The 18,460-nt window shown below is 39.0% G+C and overlaps 1 protein-coding gene across 2 annotated transcripts; it reads left to right on the top strand.

Moving 5' to 3' along the window:
• Nucleotides 1-980: 980 nt before the first annotated feature.
• On the top strand, nt 981-17,553 carry LOC149822982 (tRNA (guanine(37)-N(1))-methyltransferase 1-like). Of its 2 annotated transcripts, XM_089980468.1 has the most exons (10): nt 981-1,815; nt 2,426-2,524; nt 6,249-6,368; nt 6,440-6,606; nt 7,473-7,543; nt 7,823-7,965; nt 8,892-9,003; nt 16,602-16,714; nt 16,822-17,053; nt 17,247-17,553. In XM_089980468.1, the coding sequence occupies exons 1-9, from the start codon at nt 1,009-1,011 to the stop codon at nt 16,969-16,971; spliced, it is 1,782 nt and encodes a 593-aa protein (XP_089836594.1). In that variant the 5' UTR covers nt 981-1,008; the 3' UTR covers nt 16,972-17,053; nt 17,247-17,553. The 2 variants fall into 2 exon arrangements, with proteins under 2 accessions (XP_089836594.1, XP_089836595.1); XM_089980469.1 differs by lacking the exons at nt 16,602-16,714; nt 17,247-17,553 and having other exon boundaries at nt 16,822-16,994.
• Nucleotides 17,554-18,460: the final 907 nt, after the last annotated feature.

Raw genomic sequence — 18,460 nt, forward strand, 5'->3', positions numbered from 1 at the left:
GACCCATGCACCAGCGGGGATTGATCCAGTGTCTTCATCTTAGCACCCTCACAACCACCCCACTGACGAACCCGGGGTGGTTTTGTTGCCATATTTTAATAAATCGATATGATCAATGATAAAATCCCAATATTTTTAAAATCACTTTTTAAAGTAGTGCACATTCATCACGATAATAACACTTTTTTAATCTTTTATGTTATTTATATTTGTTAGTATATTTTTATATCCTTGAATTTCACATATATTTTCCCAAGATTTTCTCGTAAAAATCCCTGACCGAGAAAATCACAATACCATTTGTATTGGGTTCGGTGTTGCCATGCCAAGATAACGAGGTCCAAAGAACTCCAAATCTACAATTTGGATTGGACTTGGGCCAAATGCACTGAATCGGACCCGGTTCTGCCATAGTAATGTTCAGATACTGACAGTGTTTCAAACCCATGGTTTGGTGTTGCAGTGCCAAGATCCAATGAGACCCGGAAAGTTCAAATTAAGGATGTCAATGGGTCAGATTTTATCTGAAATCTGACCAAATCCATCTCCATTTAGCCGAATTTTTTAAGCCAAAACTATATCTGATTATAATCGGGTGCTGATATAATTTTGAATATTTGCTACTGAATCCGATGAATATCCAGATTTCACAGATTTCCGAATCCAATTACATGATGTAAAAGACCAGATTTGTTATGAGTTTTTTATCATTTACATCTGAATCTGAATCCATATCCGTTTAGCCAACATCCCATTGGTTGTATTTGGTATTGGCTGCATCCGACCCGAATCCAAACTATTTGCATCTCAACTCCAAATTTTTGTTTTGGATCCGACTCGGGCCAACTGGCACCAAGAGTCAGACAGGACCCGGGTCTGTCATGGAAATACCCAGATCGACCCGCCTCCATCCCCAACCCGAAACCGCGCCAAATCCACCGAGTACAAATACCAGAGCTCCCCGGCCATTAATCAAGTCCGTCATTTCTCTCCCTCTCTTTGCCGCCGATGGCTCTGAGACTCATCCTCCCGCCACAAAATCTCGCCTTCAACTTTTTTTATTCCCAAAATGCCCTTCTGGGACGACGGTCCTTCGGCGCTCCCTTCTCCGTCTTCTCCTTCTCCTCCACCTCTTCCTCCTCTCTCTCTGAAACCCTAAATTCCGAATTCAAGTACGGCCCCTCTCTCAGCAAGGGCCGGGAATTGCCTCCGGCGATCTCCACGGAAGAAGACGAAGAGGAAGAAGGCGGAGGAGGAGGAGCGATCGACAAGCGTCGGTTCGCCCGGGTCTTCGACGTCGCGGCGATCAGGGTCCCGGCGGAGGATTGCTACGCCCTCGAGAGCCGCCTCAGAGGCCACCTCCTCAACTGGCCGCGCATCCGCAATGTCGCTAGGGTTACTGGCGATGAGATCGACGATGATCTCCAGAATCTCCTCTGGTACGGGAGGATCGACAGCGAGGAAGCCCTGAGGCGGAGGATCGGGGAGCAGCCGGAGGCTGGGGAGTTGAGCCCGGTGCTGCACAGGGAGAAGCTGGTGAAGTCGTTCAATTGCCGGGGTTTCCTGAATTTCCGGCACCTGGCAAAGATTTCGAGGCCGAAGAAGAAGCTGAAGAAGGAAGTGAAGAGGGGGGGAAGGACGAAGAATGAGTTCGCAGCGGTTGAGGTTGTGGAGGAGGAAGGAGACGGTGAGGATTTGAGCGGATTGCTCGGAGAGGATTACAGAGTGGGCAAGTGGAGAGGTTCGACGAGGCTGCTGCTTTTGGACGAGCGCTATGCAAATAAGGTCGTGGATGAACTCCCCCAGGCTGTCAAGGTCCGTGATTTCTCTATGAATTTGTGTTTTGAATTGTCTATTTTCATTTAAAAGTTTGGACTGACTTTTGTCCAAATTATGTGCTCATTATGTGCAAGAATACATTAGTTTTCCCATTTTTATAGCGTGAGCTACAAATTCATGGGCAAACCTATCCTACATCCCTTAATTAAGAAGGAATCTGTGCTCTTTTGGATTTGGTATATGATCACGAGGACCCTAGCTGTATAGTTTGGTTGATTGATATTGTAGTGCGATGATGGTCGAGCTTCTTTGAGCTTGAGCTGGAGCAGTTTAGTAATTGGCTTCATTCGGCTGCTTTAAATCCCTAGATGTGGATGGTTCTTGTGCCAGCGAACAGACTGGCATTTTAACTAGAGATTGCTAGCAGTGTCTTTTGCTGTGCTGTCGTTTGCTGAACTGCTGCATTTGCTGCTGAAAGCCTGGAACGATCTCTTTAGTTCATGATATAATTATAAATGATCATGTTACTGTGTGTACTGCCAAATATACGCTATCTGCAATTGGCACGGACACACATCTCTGATGGATTCCGGTGGATTTGAATGTGAAACTTGTTACTCATGTATCCTTTTGGTATTTGATTTAGGTTGTCCTCCAGGGAGGTGGCGACAATAGGAAGAAAGCAATATTTGAGCTAGTCAAATGCAAATTGACCTTATTTTATGATTACTGGCAAACAAATGAGGTAGGAAATTTGTTGGGATTCTTGTTTGTTTATTATTTTCATTCAATTAAAGGGATCTCCCTAAAGAATGTATAGCTAAATATCCAAGAAGACAAATAAGTATTTGAGTTAAGGTTACCTTGGAATACTACAAAGAGTTTAAAATCTTGTTTTTTTTTGTTTTTTTTTTCCTGCATCAGTCTTGATATTAGCATTTTCTTCTGAATCCATAATCGACCTTAACCACTTGTTTTGTATTTATTACTCACTTTCAATGCAAGATTGCATGCTATGCACTCCTATCTCCTTACATTGTGTTGCACAAATGTGACTATCATAATATCTGTCTTTATGAGTGTTTTTATGTTTTTGGATGTGAGTTTACTGGTTCACTTGTTCTATATGATTCGAATTCATAGAAACAATTTGTATGCACACCCGTTCTTGTCCAATGTGCTTCCATCTTTCTTTCTTTTTCCTATATTCTTGTTACAATATATGATTATATAATAATCACCGTGGTACTTTTCAAATTTAATTTTAGGTTCAAAGATTCAAAATTGCGGGATGAATCCTGAGGTCATCTTTGGGAGACCTTAATTCTTCCCTCCAATATTAGAAATCAATGATTCAAGATGAGTCTTTGATCTATCCTAAGCCATACAATTCATCTATTTGCTACAATCTCAGGTCGCTACAGGATTTGTGGCTTGGATTGTACTTTTTGTGGTGCTCCTTGATTTTTTTTTTCAGAATCTTTGCATGTGTACTTTAGCTGAAGTTATAAGGGAAATGGACTAGGAAGATTAGTAGTTGTTTTATGGGAACTTTTTAAGATTCAGTTTAGGAGCTTTAGGGTTACTCTGTTGAGTTTCTTCCATAGTCACCTGTATCCTTAAAGGCTATGTCACATGGGTGCGGGTGCGGGGGTGCAGCACTTTAAAAAAACTTGGGTGTGGGGGTGCGGCAAAAAAAAAAAAAAATATATATATATATATATATATATATATATATATATATATATAAAGTTCAAAAGTTGGACATAAATGACCCTGGGTGCAGTCAACGCACCCAGGGTCAGGTTGACCGCACCGGGTGCCGCACTCGCACGCGCACCCCCGTCGCATCGCGTCGACGCGGGTGCGGCACCCAGTTGGCTGAGTCCTTGTGACATAGGTTAAAGGTAATTTCTCGTTGAGGGCATTTCTAGGAGAGATTTTCATAAGTTGATAAATCTTAGGAATATCTCGGGAGTGTAAAAAATTGAAAAAAATATAAATAACAACAAAAAAACTAAGAAAATAATAAGTTTTGCATTATTTTTCTTTCAAAAATATAAAGAAACATGTTTCAAAGGTTTTAAAATCTAAAAGAAACAAAAAAACAGGAAATGCAAACTTAAAATACAACAACTACGCCTTCATCCCAAAACAATTGGGGTCGGCGATATGAACCAACAAAGAAAATCATTCTGGGTCTTCCACATGAATCCTTCTCCTCCAATCATTTTTATCCAATGCCATGTCCTCGGTGAGGTTCAAAGCCTTCATATCCTTTCCTATCATCTCCATCCAAGTCTTCCTAGGCCTACCCCGACCTCTTTTAACTAATATATTTTCCCATTTCTCCATCCTTCTAACTTGAGCATCATTAGGCCTTCGCCGAATATGTCCAAACCACCGTAAACGATTCTCTCTCATCTTATTTTCAGTGGGTGCAACGCCTACCTTCTTACGTATCTCCTTGTTCCGAATCTTATCTTTTATTGTATTTCCATACATCCATCTAAGCATACGCATCTCAGCTACACTCATTTTTTGAATATGATGTCTCTTGGCAGCCCAACATTCCGTACCATATAGTAAAGCGGGCCTAATAGTCGTCCTTTAAAACTTTCCCTTCAACCGCAATGGCATTCTACGATCGCACAATAGTCCAGTTGCACTTTTCCATTTCATCCACCCAACCTTTATCCTATGATTTACATCTCCAACAATTTCTCCATACTTTTGAATGATAGATCCCAAATATTTGAAACAATCATCCACCGGTATTTCTTGCTCACCAAGCTTCACGACACTCCCATCACTACTTCGTTGCTTACTAAACCGACATTCCATATATTCTGTCTTACTCTTACTCAACTTAAAACCTCTTGCTTCTAATGTCTGTCTCCATAATTCTAACTTAGCATTAACCCCAACTCTAGACTTATCAATCAAAACAATATCATCACCAAACAACATACACCACAACACATTTTCTTGAATTGATCTCGTAAGCCCATTCATCACTATAGCAAATAGGAAAGGGCTTAAAGCAAATTCTTGATGTAACCCAACCGTTATAGGAAAATTGGTTGTCACCCCTCCACAAGTGCGGACATTTGTTACTACTCCTTCATACATATCCTTAATTATACTAATGTACTTGAGAGAAACACCTTTCTTCATCATTGTCCACCAGAGAACGTTCCTAGGTACTCTATCGTAAGCCTTCTCCAAATCAATAAAAACCATATGCAAATCTTTGTTCCTCTCTCTATTTCTCTCAATAAGTTGTCTAAGAAGATGTATAGCTTTCATAGTTGATCTTCCAGGCATAAAACCAAATTGATTCTCCGATATCATGACAACCTTCCTCAACCTAAACTCAATCACCCTCTCCCAAAGTTTTATGACTCATGAGTTTTATACCACGATAGTTTGTGCAATCTTGTATATCACCCTTATTCTTATATAGAGGCACCAAAGTACTCTTCCTCCACTCATTAGGCATCTTATTTGTCCGCCAAATCTTGTTAAAAAGATTTGTCAAATAATATTGTGATATTATCGCGATATTTTGTTTCTGGCGATATTTTGAAAATATCGCAATATCTTCCAAATATTGACGATATTGGTGACCGTGGTTTCTTCTATATATTTTTGTTTTTGCTGATTTTAGGCATTATGGTTATTGACTATCCAAAGGTCTAAAAACATTTAAACATTCATATATTGCATCGTGCTCTAGTCATATGTGGATCTGTGAAGGAAAGACTAATTGGAAGCTGTTTGTTTTAATAGGAAAACAAGCTTAGAGGCCTCCTTGAGGGATTGGTTGAAGTCTGTCTTACCTTTAGATGTTGTACACTTCATAGCTTCATATGAATGAAGGAGGTTATAATGAAAGAAAGAAGCATGTCAAACTTTTTTTTCGTGTCCATGGAATTGTAGCACATAGTTAGCTGCTTGAGGTTGGTTGGTTATTGTCATAATTGTTAAAGGAACCTGATTGTATGGCTGTCTGTTCTTGTTGATGCAGTTGCACCTTTATATATCCTCTTTCTTCCTTCATACCTCATTTTGTGAACCAACTTTCAGTTTTCAAGTTGAAAGGAAAACCTTTTATGCTGCAAACTTTTTCTTTCTCTACTGGAAAATTTTCCTTTTTTGGGCAGATGGAGGGACATGTAGTCTGATTTTCTTGTCAGCCTTTATTGCACTATCATCTTGTATCAGCTTTCAGTATGTCAGATTAAAACATGGATTAGAAAGTTATATTTGTGCTTTCCTTTGCTGTACTTTGGGTTGACATCTCATCACCTTACTGGATGGAAAATTTTATATGCTTCTTCAATAAAAAGCTTATTTTCTTGTCATTTTAATAGTTTGCAAACTTTGCATCTACTTTATATTTCATCTTTTGTCTCCAATTCCAATAGAATAAAATTGACAATCATGAATTACCATATGTGCTTCAGGTTTTAGAGGCTTTGCTACCAAAGAATATTATAACTCCTACAAGTTTTGAGACTGTTGGTCATATTGCACATTTGAACTTGAGGGAAGAGCATTTTCCTTATAAAAAAGTTATTGCTCAGGTAACTTTTGAATATTCTAAAGTATAACAAGATTATTTGTGGCAGTATTAAATTCTGTGTTTTTTTTGTAGGCCATATTGGATAAGAACAAGCCGAAGATACAGACTGTTGTTAATAAGATTGACTCCATTCAAAATGATTACAGAACAATGCAACTTGAGGTTCTAGCTGGCAATCACTCCCTTGTAACCTTTGTCATCGAGAATGGAATTTGTTTTCATGTTGATTTAGCTACTGTGTACGTTCTGCTTTCCTTTCAGATCCACTAAAAATGCAACTTGAAAATTCTTTCTAACTTACTACAAATTCTATTGAATTGATCTGTTCCGCTGGCTTGATCCTTGGCCTGTGAGCTGTAAATGGGTTCTCGTATGATGCTATGGAGCTTCTTTTATTGTGTCTATGGTCTTGAACCATGGCATTCAAAGATTTTTATTGAATGATCCCATTAGGATTGGTGTCTCTACTTATTATACAGATATATTGGTCTTGTGGCTTTTGCAAGGGATCCTACTTTCATTTTCTTCAGAAAATTTTCTCAGGCAACATATGCTATTGTAGTTTTTTACTATAAAGTATAAACCTACTCAGATGTAATACCGAGACATGTTGCTGAAAAGACATTCTTTACATGCATCTCTTGGTATTTTTTAATTGTGAAAAAAACTAACATTGTAGGTTTTCTGCTCCTTTCCTTTCTCATTTTTTCCCCTATTTGAACCTGTTGTTTTTTGATAGATACCTTTTCTAGATTCCTATTGAATGCTCCATGCCTGTATTTTGGGTTGGGTATCGTGCTGGCCTGGCCCTAAGCAATAAGGTCCCACCCACCAGGTTTTTGGGAGACCTTAATGGGACATGGCTTGGCCCTGCTAGCTGTTGTGCATTTGGCATAGTTCTTCTTGGTTTAACTTAGGCTGAGTACCTGATACACAACTACCCACCCAACCTGATACCCGTATGTATGTTTTATGATGTCATCTTTTCAATGTGGATGATGGAATCCTAAGTTTGAATCTTGGAAAGGTCTCTTTATTTTCTCTGTGTATCTGTATATGCTTACATGCCACTAACATGATCAATACTGGTCCCATTTGCATGTAGGTACTGGAATTCGCGGCTGTCAACTGAAAGGCAGAGACTTGTCAACAGTTTTGCTAGCAGTGATGTTGTTTGTAAGTTATTTCATACTTTTCAGTTTTCACTATTGAGTAATCTTTTTATTGAAACCTTTACTAATTATGAAGCTAAAATGGGTTAATGGCCAGAAACTACATATAGAGTTGTTGCATCATCAAAGTTGTTGTCTCTAGTTCCTTTGGATCTGATCATTTCTTGGTTTTATAAGTTGTGATGGATCTGTCTGGTGACTTTAGTCTCTCCCATCAAATTGTTTTAAGTTCACTCAGATGGAAGAGGTGGTTTCTTTAATTGATCCTTTTTATGCATCACAGGTGATGTTTTCTCTGGAGTTGGCCCAATAGCCATTGCATCAGCAAAGAAAGTAAAATATGTCTATGCTAATGACCTCAACCCAGCTGCTGTTGAGTATTTAGAGAGAAACCTTATTCGCAATAAGCTGGAGAGGAAAGTTGAGGTAAGCTACAGAGAAACCATGAATGGACACAGATTTATGTGCTTATACATGCATCCTATGCACAATTAATGCTATTCAACTAGGTTCTTGCATCATTATCCTAATGACAGATTTTTTGTACACCACATTTTAAACTGCTTCTCCATGTTTCTGTAGTAGTTAAATCAAATAATCTGGTTTTAGTTATCATTAAGTGTTATCATATTAATCCTTCCTTGAAGGGTTTATGGAATTGTATCATTTTAGACATATCACAATGGTAAACATGTTGAACATATGCACATGTAAGTCATCCATTTCACATTCTTTTGCAAAGATTCTGCAAATATTCTTTGTTCTGTCATGCCCATGTGGCAGTCATTTTCAGCAGCATACCACATAATGTTAACAACAACTAGGGATGGCAGTGGGGCGCGGCGGGGGACAAGGTTTCCACCCCCGCCCCGCCTCAAAATTTTATCCTCCACCCCCGCCCCGCCTCCGCGGCGGGGATGGATTTTATCCTCCACCCCCGCCTCCATCCCCGTTTCATACCCTTCATCCCCGGTCCAAACGGGGATGAGGCGGGGCGGGGCGGGGATATTGCGGGGAAAAGTGGTCGGGGCGGGGATTAGGCGGGGATCGTGGCGGGGGCGGGGCGGGGAAAAGTGCGCGTCCACCCCCGCCCCGCCTCCGCAGCGGGGATGGATTTTATCCTCCACCCCCGCCTCCATCCCCGTTTCATACCCTTCATCCCCGGTCCAAACGGGGCGAGGCGGGGCCCCGCTTTCCCCCGGTCCACTGCCATCCCTAACAACAACACATCATTTTCTTTATATCCGGTAGAACCTGGAGGGACTTCTTCCACCTAGGCCCCATCTTGATGGTGCATGTTTCTCACGTAGAAATGTTGATAGTAATTCCGCAAAATCTTCTGTCTGCCACAGGTATTTAACATGGATGGAAGAAGGTTCATCGAGACTGTATTTGCACTTAGAAGACCAGAGCATGTTACACAAGTGGTCATGAATTTACCGAAAGATGCTGTTGAGTTCCTTGGTAAAAAAATTTCCCATTATTCTTCAGTTCATTTACTAGATATTGAATGCATAGTTATAGAATACAATTGATCAAAACAAATTTTTTTATTAGATGGATTTTGTGTGCAAATGTTTCAAGCGAGTCCCTTGTGGCTAAATAGGTGAAAGTATTTGTTCTGCCCACTTGCTTAATCTATCTTTAGGCCTGAACCTGCATGGAACCGGCTCATGTAGGCTGCCTATATTTAGGGCTGGTAAACGAGCCGAACGAACTGAGCTTGAGCTATTCGGGATCGGCTCATTAAGGGTATACCTCCGCTCGAGCTCGGCTCGTGAGCCGAAATGTCATCCAGATTTGATGGATGGAAGGCTTGTGTTGCCGAAAATATGACGGATTTAATGGCCCTCCTTAGGGTTTCATCAAACACTTGCAATCCGACCATGTTTGCGTTCCCTGGGAATCCACTCATGTTTAGGATGCTCCCTGGGATGGAAACAACCCCCACCATGCTTGGGATATCGTCGGGCGGCAAGGGTTTTTTTATCACCAAGGGTGCCCCATGCTTAGGTTGGTTATCTATCAGCAACAAAGGGGGCGTACCTTGTGAAATCTCGTCGACCTTGATTCAATACAATTTCTTTTGCCTTGGATGACTTCTTGAGATTTCTATTCTTTGCTTCGGATTCCACTAGCTTTTTGAGAAAGATTCGAGTCAAGTTCGTCACTTGAGTCGACATGCATCTAAAACTCTCCCACATTTCGCACATCTCACCCCTCATTTCATTGAGGGTTTCGTTTGTACGATCATGTTTTTCATTTGATTCACGTAAGCTGCTCTCCAATTGCTAAACACGTGATTCTAACTCTTCCATGGATCCTTCTTCGAACTTCACAAGAGGGTGATGATCAAGGGAATCTACCTAAGCTCTCATACCAAATCTGATGTAGTAATCAGGAGGATCTCTCTTAAACCCGACAGATCGATACCAAAACTATGATCTATTGAATGAAATCAAGTAGAACAATAAAGAAAGCAACACAATAGGGTTTATCAATCTTTGAACTGAACTCTCTCCTATCTTGAGGCAAATATATAAAGTCTCTCTCAAAAGATGGATCTGGATCTGGTGTTAGGTCTAATGCATAGACCCATGAAACCAAGCTAGGTTCGATCGAATCCAACTAGGGAGGTGAAGGGCTAAATCTCCACCTCCTTTGCCCCTTCGTTGACCGACCAGATCTACGCATAGGACTAGGCTCCGGTTCTGTAACTTGATCAAATTCAGGTTTCACATCGTCATGCATAGGATTTAGATTCTGGACCATAACATTAGGACCAGAGGCATCACGGGTCCACTTTGCATCAATATGATGGCATTTTTCTGATGAGTTTGTCTCCAATTGAGTTGGCATACTTGTGAGTGCTGATATAATATTTTTGTTAAATTGTATCCCTCGTGTATTCATATATTTATATATATATATACTCGTATGTAGCCCCAGGGGCATTTTTTGTCATTTTACACATATTCATAATTATGAATATGTATGTAATTTCTCTTTATTTTCTTCATTTTTCTTTTCCTTTTTCTCGGTTAGAATTCTAAACGGTTGGAGGGGCTCCAACGTCTAGTAGGAGCCCCTCCTTTTGGTCTCCTCTTGTATTATATATAAGGGTGGATCCCCCTCTTATGTATTCATTCTTTTGGGAGCCATTGTGCTTACCTTGCTCTAATAGATTCAATCTTTTGCATTCAAGAGTTATTTTTTGTACTTTTGTATACTTTTATTCAAGTGTTCTTTGTGTGTATATGTATCCTTTTGTGGAGCTTGTGCTTATAGTGCACATCTTTGAAGATATTTTTACATGGTATCAAAGCTTGGTTGGGAGAAAAGGTCATGTGATTTGTTCTCTCTATTGGGTGCCTCAAAAAGCGTGCCTTCAAGTTTTGGTGATTGCGGTGAAGACTCGTTTCTTCATTCAATATTTTATAAGCATCCTACCTCGAGTAGGATCTCATATCTCTTTGTGGTACGCATCTCTTTCTCTTTTTCTTCTCTCTAATGGGCGAAAAGGACTCTCACTTCTCTCTTGGCTTCAAGTTAAATGGATCTAATTATCATGTATGGGCCGGAAATATGGAGGCTCATATCAAAGGTAAGGGTCTTTGGGGATATATTCAAGGAACTATTCCCGAACCCAAACCTAAAATTACTAGCATTGAGAAAGGAGAGATTAAGGTCCTTGACGGTGAAGAAAGAGAAAAAGCGTTTGAGGAATACAATAAAAGGCATGAAGAGTGGGAGATGAAAAACTACAAAATTCTTTCTTGGTTTTTCTCTTTGGTGAAAACCAAGATTAATGCCAATATATTGAAATTCAAGAAAGCATATCAAGTATGGGAGTATCTTGAACGAATGTATACGTCAAGAGACTTGTCCCATAAATATTACCTCCAAAAGAAGGCCTTGACTCTACATCAAGGAGAGATGTCGGTTAGAGAATATTTTGCCGAATTATCCACTATTTGGGATGAACTTGCTATCCTTGAACCTAAATGGAGTGGAGAGGCAATCAAATTAAGACAAAAATAACTTGAAGAAAACCACTTTTTCAATTTCTTAAATGGTTTTAGACCCGAATTTGGACAAACTAGATCCTCTCTTTTGTCTTCTTTCTCTTCTCCACCGTTAGAGGATGTTCTTATAAAATTAAGTGGAGAAGAAACTAGATTGGGAATGAATAAAACCAATCAAAATGTGTTGGCCGTCCCCTCTAAGAATAAGGATGAGGGTGCTTATGCCGTATCTAGACTGGGAAACAATGTCAAACCTTATAAACCACCCCACTTCAACAAGAATCAAGGAGGAAGAGAAAATAACAGACATTATGGAAGAAAAGACTACACTAAGATCGTGCGTCATTTCTGTAAGGAACCGAGGCACATAAAACCTGTATGTCCCAAATGGAAAAAGATGGTGGCAATGTCGACCACATTCCAAGAGGAGGCGTTGACCACCTCCAACAATGCCACTCTATCTCTAAATCAAATTGTTGAAGCCCTTCAACCTCTTCTCAAGGGATCCATCTCCGGAGCCACCATGTCCTCTTTCTCTTCTCCAGGTAAGATTCTTTGGCTACTAAGACTCAGGTGCATCCTTTCATATGACTCCAAATGTTTTTGCACTTTCCAATTATTCTAAAAATTTGGCACAATCCTTTGTTTCTACTGTAATTAAATGACGCTTCTCTTGAAATTAAAGGAATTGAAGATTTTGAAAGACAATATTTTTTTGTTCCCAAAGTTAGATTTATTCCAAAATTAAATTTGAATTTACTTTTCGTCTCTCAACTTTCGGATCATGGGTGTGATATCAAATTCTTATCATATAAATGTTGGATACAGGGTCACCGGTCCGGGAAGTTGATTGGGGAAGGCTCTAGGAAGGGTGACCTCTATTTCATGGAGTTTCTATAAATTCCATTTTTTTTTATAATGTTCCCAACATAAGGATATAAATGTTTGGCATAAACGTCTTGGGCAACCAAATATTGACAAGTTTTCTCATATTCATTTTGCCAAAACGTTATGTAAAGAAAATTTCAGTTGTAATGATTGTATTCTGGGAAAAATGAGAAGCTTACTTTTTGGTTCAAGATCTGTGTTTTCAACTAAGCCTTTTGAAATTGTGCATTCAGATGTATGGGCACCCGCACCTATAGTATCTAAGGAAGGTTTCTTATATTATGTTATCTATGCTGATGATTATTCAAGATACAGTTAGATCTACTTTTTAAAGCATAAGTATGAAGTCTTTTTCACTTTTAAGAGTTTTCATATAATGATACAAACCCAATTCAATGGGAAGTTACAAATCTTTAGAAGTTACTCAGGGGGTGAATTTCTATCAAATGATTTTTAAGAGTTATATAGAAAGTAATGGGATCATTTATCAAAGGTCTTGTCTCAAAACTCCCCAACAGAACGGCTTAGCCGAACAAAAACCCCGACATATTATTGAAACTACAAGGACTCTACTTATTTCTCAGAAGATTCCAAAAAGATTTTGGGCCGAAGCTGCCCTGACCTCTGTCTATCTAATAAATCGTTTTCCATCCAAAAGTTTGAGTCAGCTATCTCCTTTTAAAGTATTATATCAAAAAGAGCTTGATTATAATAGATTACGAATTTTTGGCTGCAAGTGTTTTATCCTCACTGATAAAAATGATCAGTTGTCTCCTAAAGCTATTCTTTGTGCATTTCTTGGATATTCAAAAACACAAAAAGGATTTAGGTGCTACGACATTAAAAATGATAAACTGTACGTTTCAAGAAATGTCACTTTCTTGGAAAATGAAAGTGATTTTGAAAATGACATAACTCTCCCCGATAATGCCGATTACTCTTTTTTATTTGAATTACTAAATAGGAATGAAGATTTTTTTAGTGATGATGAAACAAATGATGAGAACATAGATAATAGAGTTCCCCTGTCTATTCAACCGGTAGAAGAAATAGTAAATGAACCAATTACATATACTCATAGAGATAGAAATATGTTTAGAAGTGAGATGAAAAAATATAGTGATTCTAGGGAATCCCTTCAAAATAGCAACTTACGAAGAACTGAGAGACTTAGAAGAAACCCCTCTATATTTATATCCTATGAATCTTTTTCCCCAAAACATAGGGTCTGTCTTAGTGTCATTCACTCATACGAAGAACCCATAAATTTTGAAGAAGCTAAAGAAAGATTAGAATGGAGAGAGGCTATGGATAATGAACTTAAGGCTCTTAACCTATGTCACAAGGATTCGGCTAGCAGGGTGCCGCACCCGCGTCGACGCGACTCGACGCGGGTGCGGCACCGGGTGCGGTCAACCCGACCCTGGGTGCGTTGACCGCACCCAGGGTCATTTTTGTCCATTTTTTTGGATTTTTTTTTTTTAAAAAATTGCCCTATGAAATGGCCTGCGGAATTTAAAAAAAATTCTTTGGGGGGGGGGGGGGGGGGCGCTGCCCCCCTTGGACCCCCGCATAGCGGGACCCACGCCGGGGGGAGCCCTCGGACCCCCTTTCCTCCAAGGGCAAAAACAATGACCATAAAATACACCCTTGAAGTTTAAAAATGACTTGGCGGTTCCATGCATTAATGGACACCAGTAGCTATTTTTGCAATTTTGTGTAAAAATAAGTTACACACTTATTAGCTATGCATTCAAAATGCACAATTATTAATATGTTTTCCTAATAAAAATTACTAAAATGTCCATAATTGTGACAATTAATACAACTAATCACCATATCAATTTTTAAATTTGTTAGGGGCATAAAATTGTGGTGAACGTGCTAACATGCATAAATGTCATGGACCTTAACAGCTACCAGCCTACCATACATTCATACATATACACTATACATGATATATATATATATATATATATATATATATATATATATATATTACATTTTTGCCCCTGTCGCACCCCCGTACCCGGGTTTTTTGAAGTGCCGAATCCCCGCACCCGCACCCATGTGACATAGCTCTTAAGTAAGCCAAAACTTGGGTGTTTCAAACTCTTCCTGAAGGAAAAAAGGCAATAGGATTTAAATGGGTCTTTATGGTAAAAACCAAGAGTGATGGGACTCTTGAAAGATATAAGGCTCGTCTAGTAGCAAAAGGATATAGCCAAAAATATGATATTGATTACGAAGAAACTTTTGCTCCTGTGGCACAAATGGTCTATGCTAGATGTTTAATCACTATCGCATCGATTAAAAAAATGGAACATATATCAAATGGATGTTAAAAATGCTTTTCTGAATGGAGATCTAAACAAAGAAGTCTACATGGAGGCTCCTCCTGGCTTAGATATACCAAAGGGTAAAGTCCTTCGACTTAGGAAAGCCTTATATGGTTTAAAACAAGCCCAAAAAGCTTGATACGATCGATTTAATGAGGTAATGGTTGAAACTGGATTCAATTCTTGTTATACTGACACTGCTCTTTTTGTCAAAAAGTTTGATGCAGGAATTGTAATTTTGTTATTATATGTTGATGATATGCTGATAACAGGTAGTGATATTAAGGGCATCCGAAATATCAAATCCACTCTGAAAGAAAGATTTGAAATGTCAAACTTGGGGTATTTGACATATTTTCTGGGTATTGAGGTTGCTTACTTTCATAGAGGCTACTTCTTGTCTCAAACTAAATTGACATGCAAGATTCTTGACAGATCTGACATTACAGATGACAAAATTTGTGAGACTTCTGAAGTCGTGGGTTTAAAAATGAAGGGTGATGATGGGATTTCTTTGAAAAATCCTACTTCTTATCGGCAACTTGTGGGATCACTTATGTATCTTAGTATCACACGACCAGATATATCTCATGTCGTACATACTGTAAGTCAATTCCAGCATGCCCCTACTTCAGTTCATATGGGTGTTGTACTTTATATTGTCAGATACATAAAGGGTACAATGAATAAGGGAGTATTTCTTTCCTCGTCTTCTGATTTAGAATTAATTGCATATATTGAGTCTGATTGGGGAGGTGAACCAAATAACCATCACTCCATCACTGGTTTTTGTATTTTTTTAGGTGAATCACTGATCTCATGGAGATGTAAGAAACCACAGAAGGTGTCTCTTTCATCAACATAAGTAGAATATTGAGCCATGGCCTCCACGACTATGGAGATTGTGTGGATTCATCAATTACTACAAGACATGGGAGTTCTAATCCAAGAACCCACAAGATTGTGTTGTGATAATAAGAGTGCAATCTATATTGCTAAAAATCACACATTTCATGAGCTTACCAAGCACACTTACCAAGCACATTGAGATGTACTGCCATTATGTCAGAGAAGCCTTTCTAGAAGATCATAGATCTCCCTTATGTGACTTCAGAATACCAGTTGGCAGATTTCTTCACAAAGGCGCTTTGATCCCCTAGATTTAACTTTCTTCTTGGCAAACTTTCGGTCATCATGTCCTAAGTTTGAGGGGGGGTGTCAAATTGTATCCCTCGTGTGTGTGTGTGTGTGTATATATATATATAGCCCCAGGGACATTTCTGTCATTTTGCACATATTCATAATTATGAATATGTATGTAATTTCTCTTTATTTTCTTTCTTCATTTTTCTTTTGCATTTTCCTTTTTCTCTTTTTTGTCTTTTCTTTTCTTTCTTCCTTTTTTCCTTTTCTTTTTGACTTAGTCAAAGGAGGGGGTAGACGTTGGACCCCCTCCAATGGTTAGAATTCTAACCGTTGGAGGGGCTCCAACGTCTAGTAGGAGCCCTTCCTCTTGGATCCCCCTCTTATGTATTCATTCTTTTGGGAGCCATTGTGCTCACCTTGCTCTAATAGATTCAATCTTTTGCATTCAAGAGTTCTTTTTTGTACCTTTGTGTACTTTTATTCAAGTGTTCTTTGTGTGTACACTTATCCCTTTGTGGAGCTTGTGCTTATAGTGCACATCTTTGAAGATATTTTTACAATTTCTGATATGCGATCTCAGTTATTGGTTCACATGTTTTGTTTATGAAAATATGCTCTTGGTTGTTGCTCTATTTTACTTATCAAGACCATTCTGTGGTGTCAGATGCATTCAGGGGCATCTTCAAAAGAAACTCTCAAGACAAGGATTCCTTGTTGCCCCAAATTCATGTTTATGGTTTCTCTAAGGCATCGGATCCAGAGTTTGATTTTCACGAGGTCTTCATTCAGATGGTTCCTATAATCTGGCAGCAGTTTTACATGTCACCATTTCCCTACATTTCGCATATTTACAAACATATTGTCTTCCATTAATTTGCTTGCAGAGAATAAGAACTGTGCTTTGTGAGGTAGCAATAGAAATAGACACACACCGAGTCCGGCTTGTTGCTCCTGGGAAATGGATGCTATGTGCATCATTTGTTCTTCCACAAAGTGTTGCCTATGCGAAAGAGAAGGAGCTCTTGTTACCATGACCTTTCATCAGACAACAGCAGCAGCAGGAACCCTGTTTCACAGGAGAAGTTTCTTTATGCATAACTATACCTGGAGGGAATGGTATGTCGGTATCTGTGTTCATTAGACATGAGTCTGGGTCTCTGATAAATAGTGGAGATCTTTGTATATATCTTGATGCAGAGAGTTAATTTGTCTTTGTTTGCAGCAAATTAGAGATAATATCTATTGTCATGACAAGATCATATACTTGAATAACTTTGAACTTCAATCTGAAACTATTGAGCCAATGCAGGGTCGATGGTACCTTTGAATCGCCTGTGAGAAGCTGGAGAGAACATTTGGATTCTTCATCATATAAGATTTTATTTGAAAAGGCTGCAGCAATAACGGTGGATTCCAAGTGGTTGAACTTCGAGCTCATGGGTAACTTATTTGGTTCAAACCTTGGTCTGTGGAACGAGCCAGGCCCTTCTGGTTGTTCCAGCTTCTAATTGCTGTTTGCAATTTAAAATGTACTTGTTTTTTTTTTTTCAAAGTATATTGCTGGGAAACATTACTAATCAAACCAGAGTGGGAATTATATAGAAAGTGTTTACCTATCTCATTGTGGTCCTAATCTTTACTGTCATTTAGTTTTCATGTACTGGACTCTAATATTATTCATGTTCTGTAGTCTTACGACCGGGCTGCCTGTGCCTGTCATATCTAATTAGAAGTTGGATTGACAAACTCTCGGATGATTTTGCATATATACTCTCAGATGATTTCAAGTTTTTTGTTCATCCGGAAATGGAGGTGTCAGCTTTACAAGCAGAAAGTTGTGACCGTCTTCAGTCTACCCAACCTAACACCCCAGAATGTCTACCGCTTTGGTATAACCTGTATAACCCTTCCTTTATCCTTCTTAATAATTGTTTTTCTTTATAAGAAACATGTTTTCAAGATATTTCATTGTCGCCCAGAAGTTTATCTTTTTCTTTTTGCTCGCGTTACTTTTCTATTTTTAACAATTATAAAACAGTAATGAATCACACATCATGAAATCCTCTTGGTGACCATTGCTTGCTTGAAAGCAATGCCCTCAGGCTGTGTTTGGGAGCTGAGTTTCAGGGTTGAGATTCTATCGCTGTGTGGGAGTTGGCCATCAGTGAAAGTCCTATGTTCCTGGTAATATTTATTTGGTTACCAATTTCCCTATTGGGTGCAAATATACATATGGGGATGTGGATTCCGCAACTTCAACTGAACTCTTCCCAATTTCTCATTTCCTAATCTCAACTACCGTCTCTTAAACATATAATAAGCTAAATTTGTTGCTTTTTTAGAGGAGATTTCATGCAATTTTTTTGGTGCGAGAGACCCAAACCTGTTAGGAATTAACTTCAATGGGTAAAATTAGTAGATCATGTAACTAGAATCTATTTACTTTTATACATTTGGGGTACAAACATGCTTCATGGTGTCTGTGAATTTGAAATAGAATGACCTACTTTTGGGTAGAATCAT

The sequence above is a fragment of the Nuphar pumila genome, chromosome 11 (genome assembly GCF_984573655.1).
Source record: "Nuphar pumila chromosome 11, dmNupPumi1.hap1.1, whole genome shotgun sequence".
NCBI classification, from domain to species: domain Eukaryota; kingdom Viridiplantae; phylum Streptophyta; class Magnoliopsida; order Nymphaeales; family Nymphaeaceae; genus Nuphar; species Nuphar pumila.

Excerpts from the sequence above, each read along its gene's own strand:
- LOC149822982 (XM_089980468.1), top strand. The coding sequence starts at position 1,009 with ATGGCTCTGAGACTCATCCTCCCGCCACAAAATCTCGCCTTCAACTTT. Across the intron at positions 1,816-2,425 it reads AACTCCCCCAGGCTGTCAAG|GTTGTCCTCCAGGGAGGTGG; the intron begins GTCCGTGATTTC and ends TATTTGATTTAG. Across the intron at positions 6,607-7,472 it reads CATGTTGATTTAGCTACTGT|GTACTGGAATTCGCGGCTGT; the intron begins GTACGTTCTGCT and ends ATTTGCATGTAG.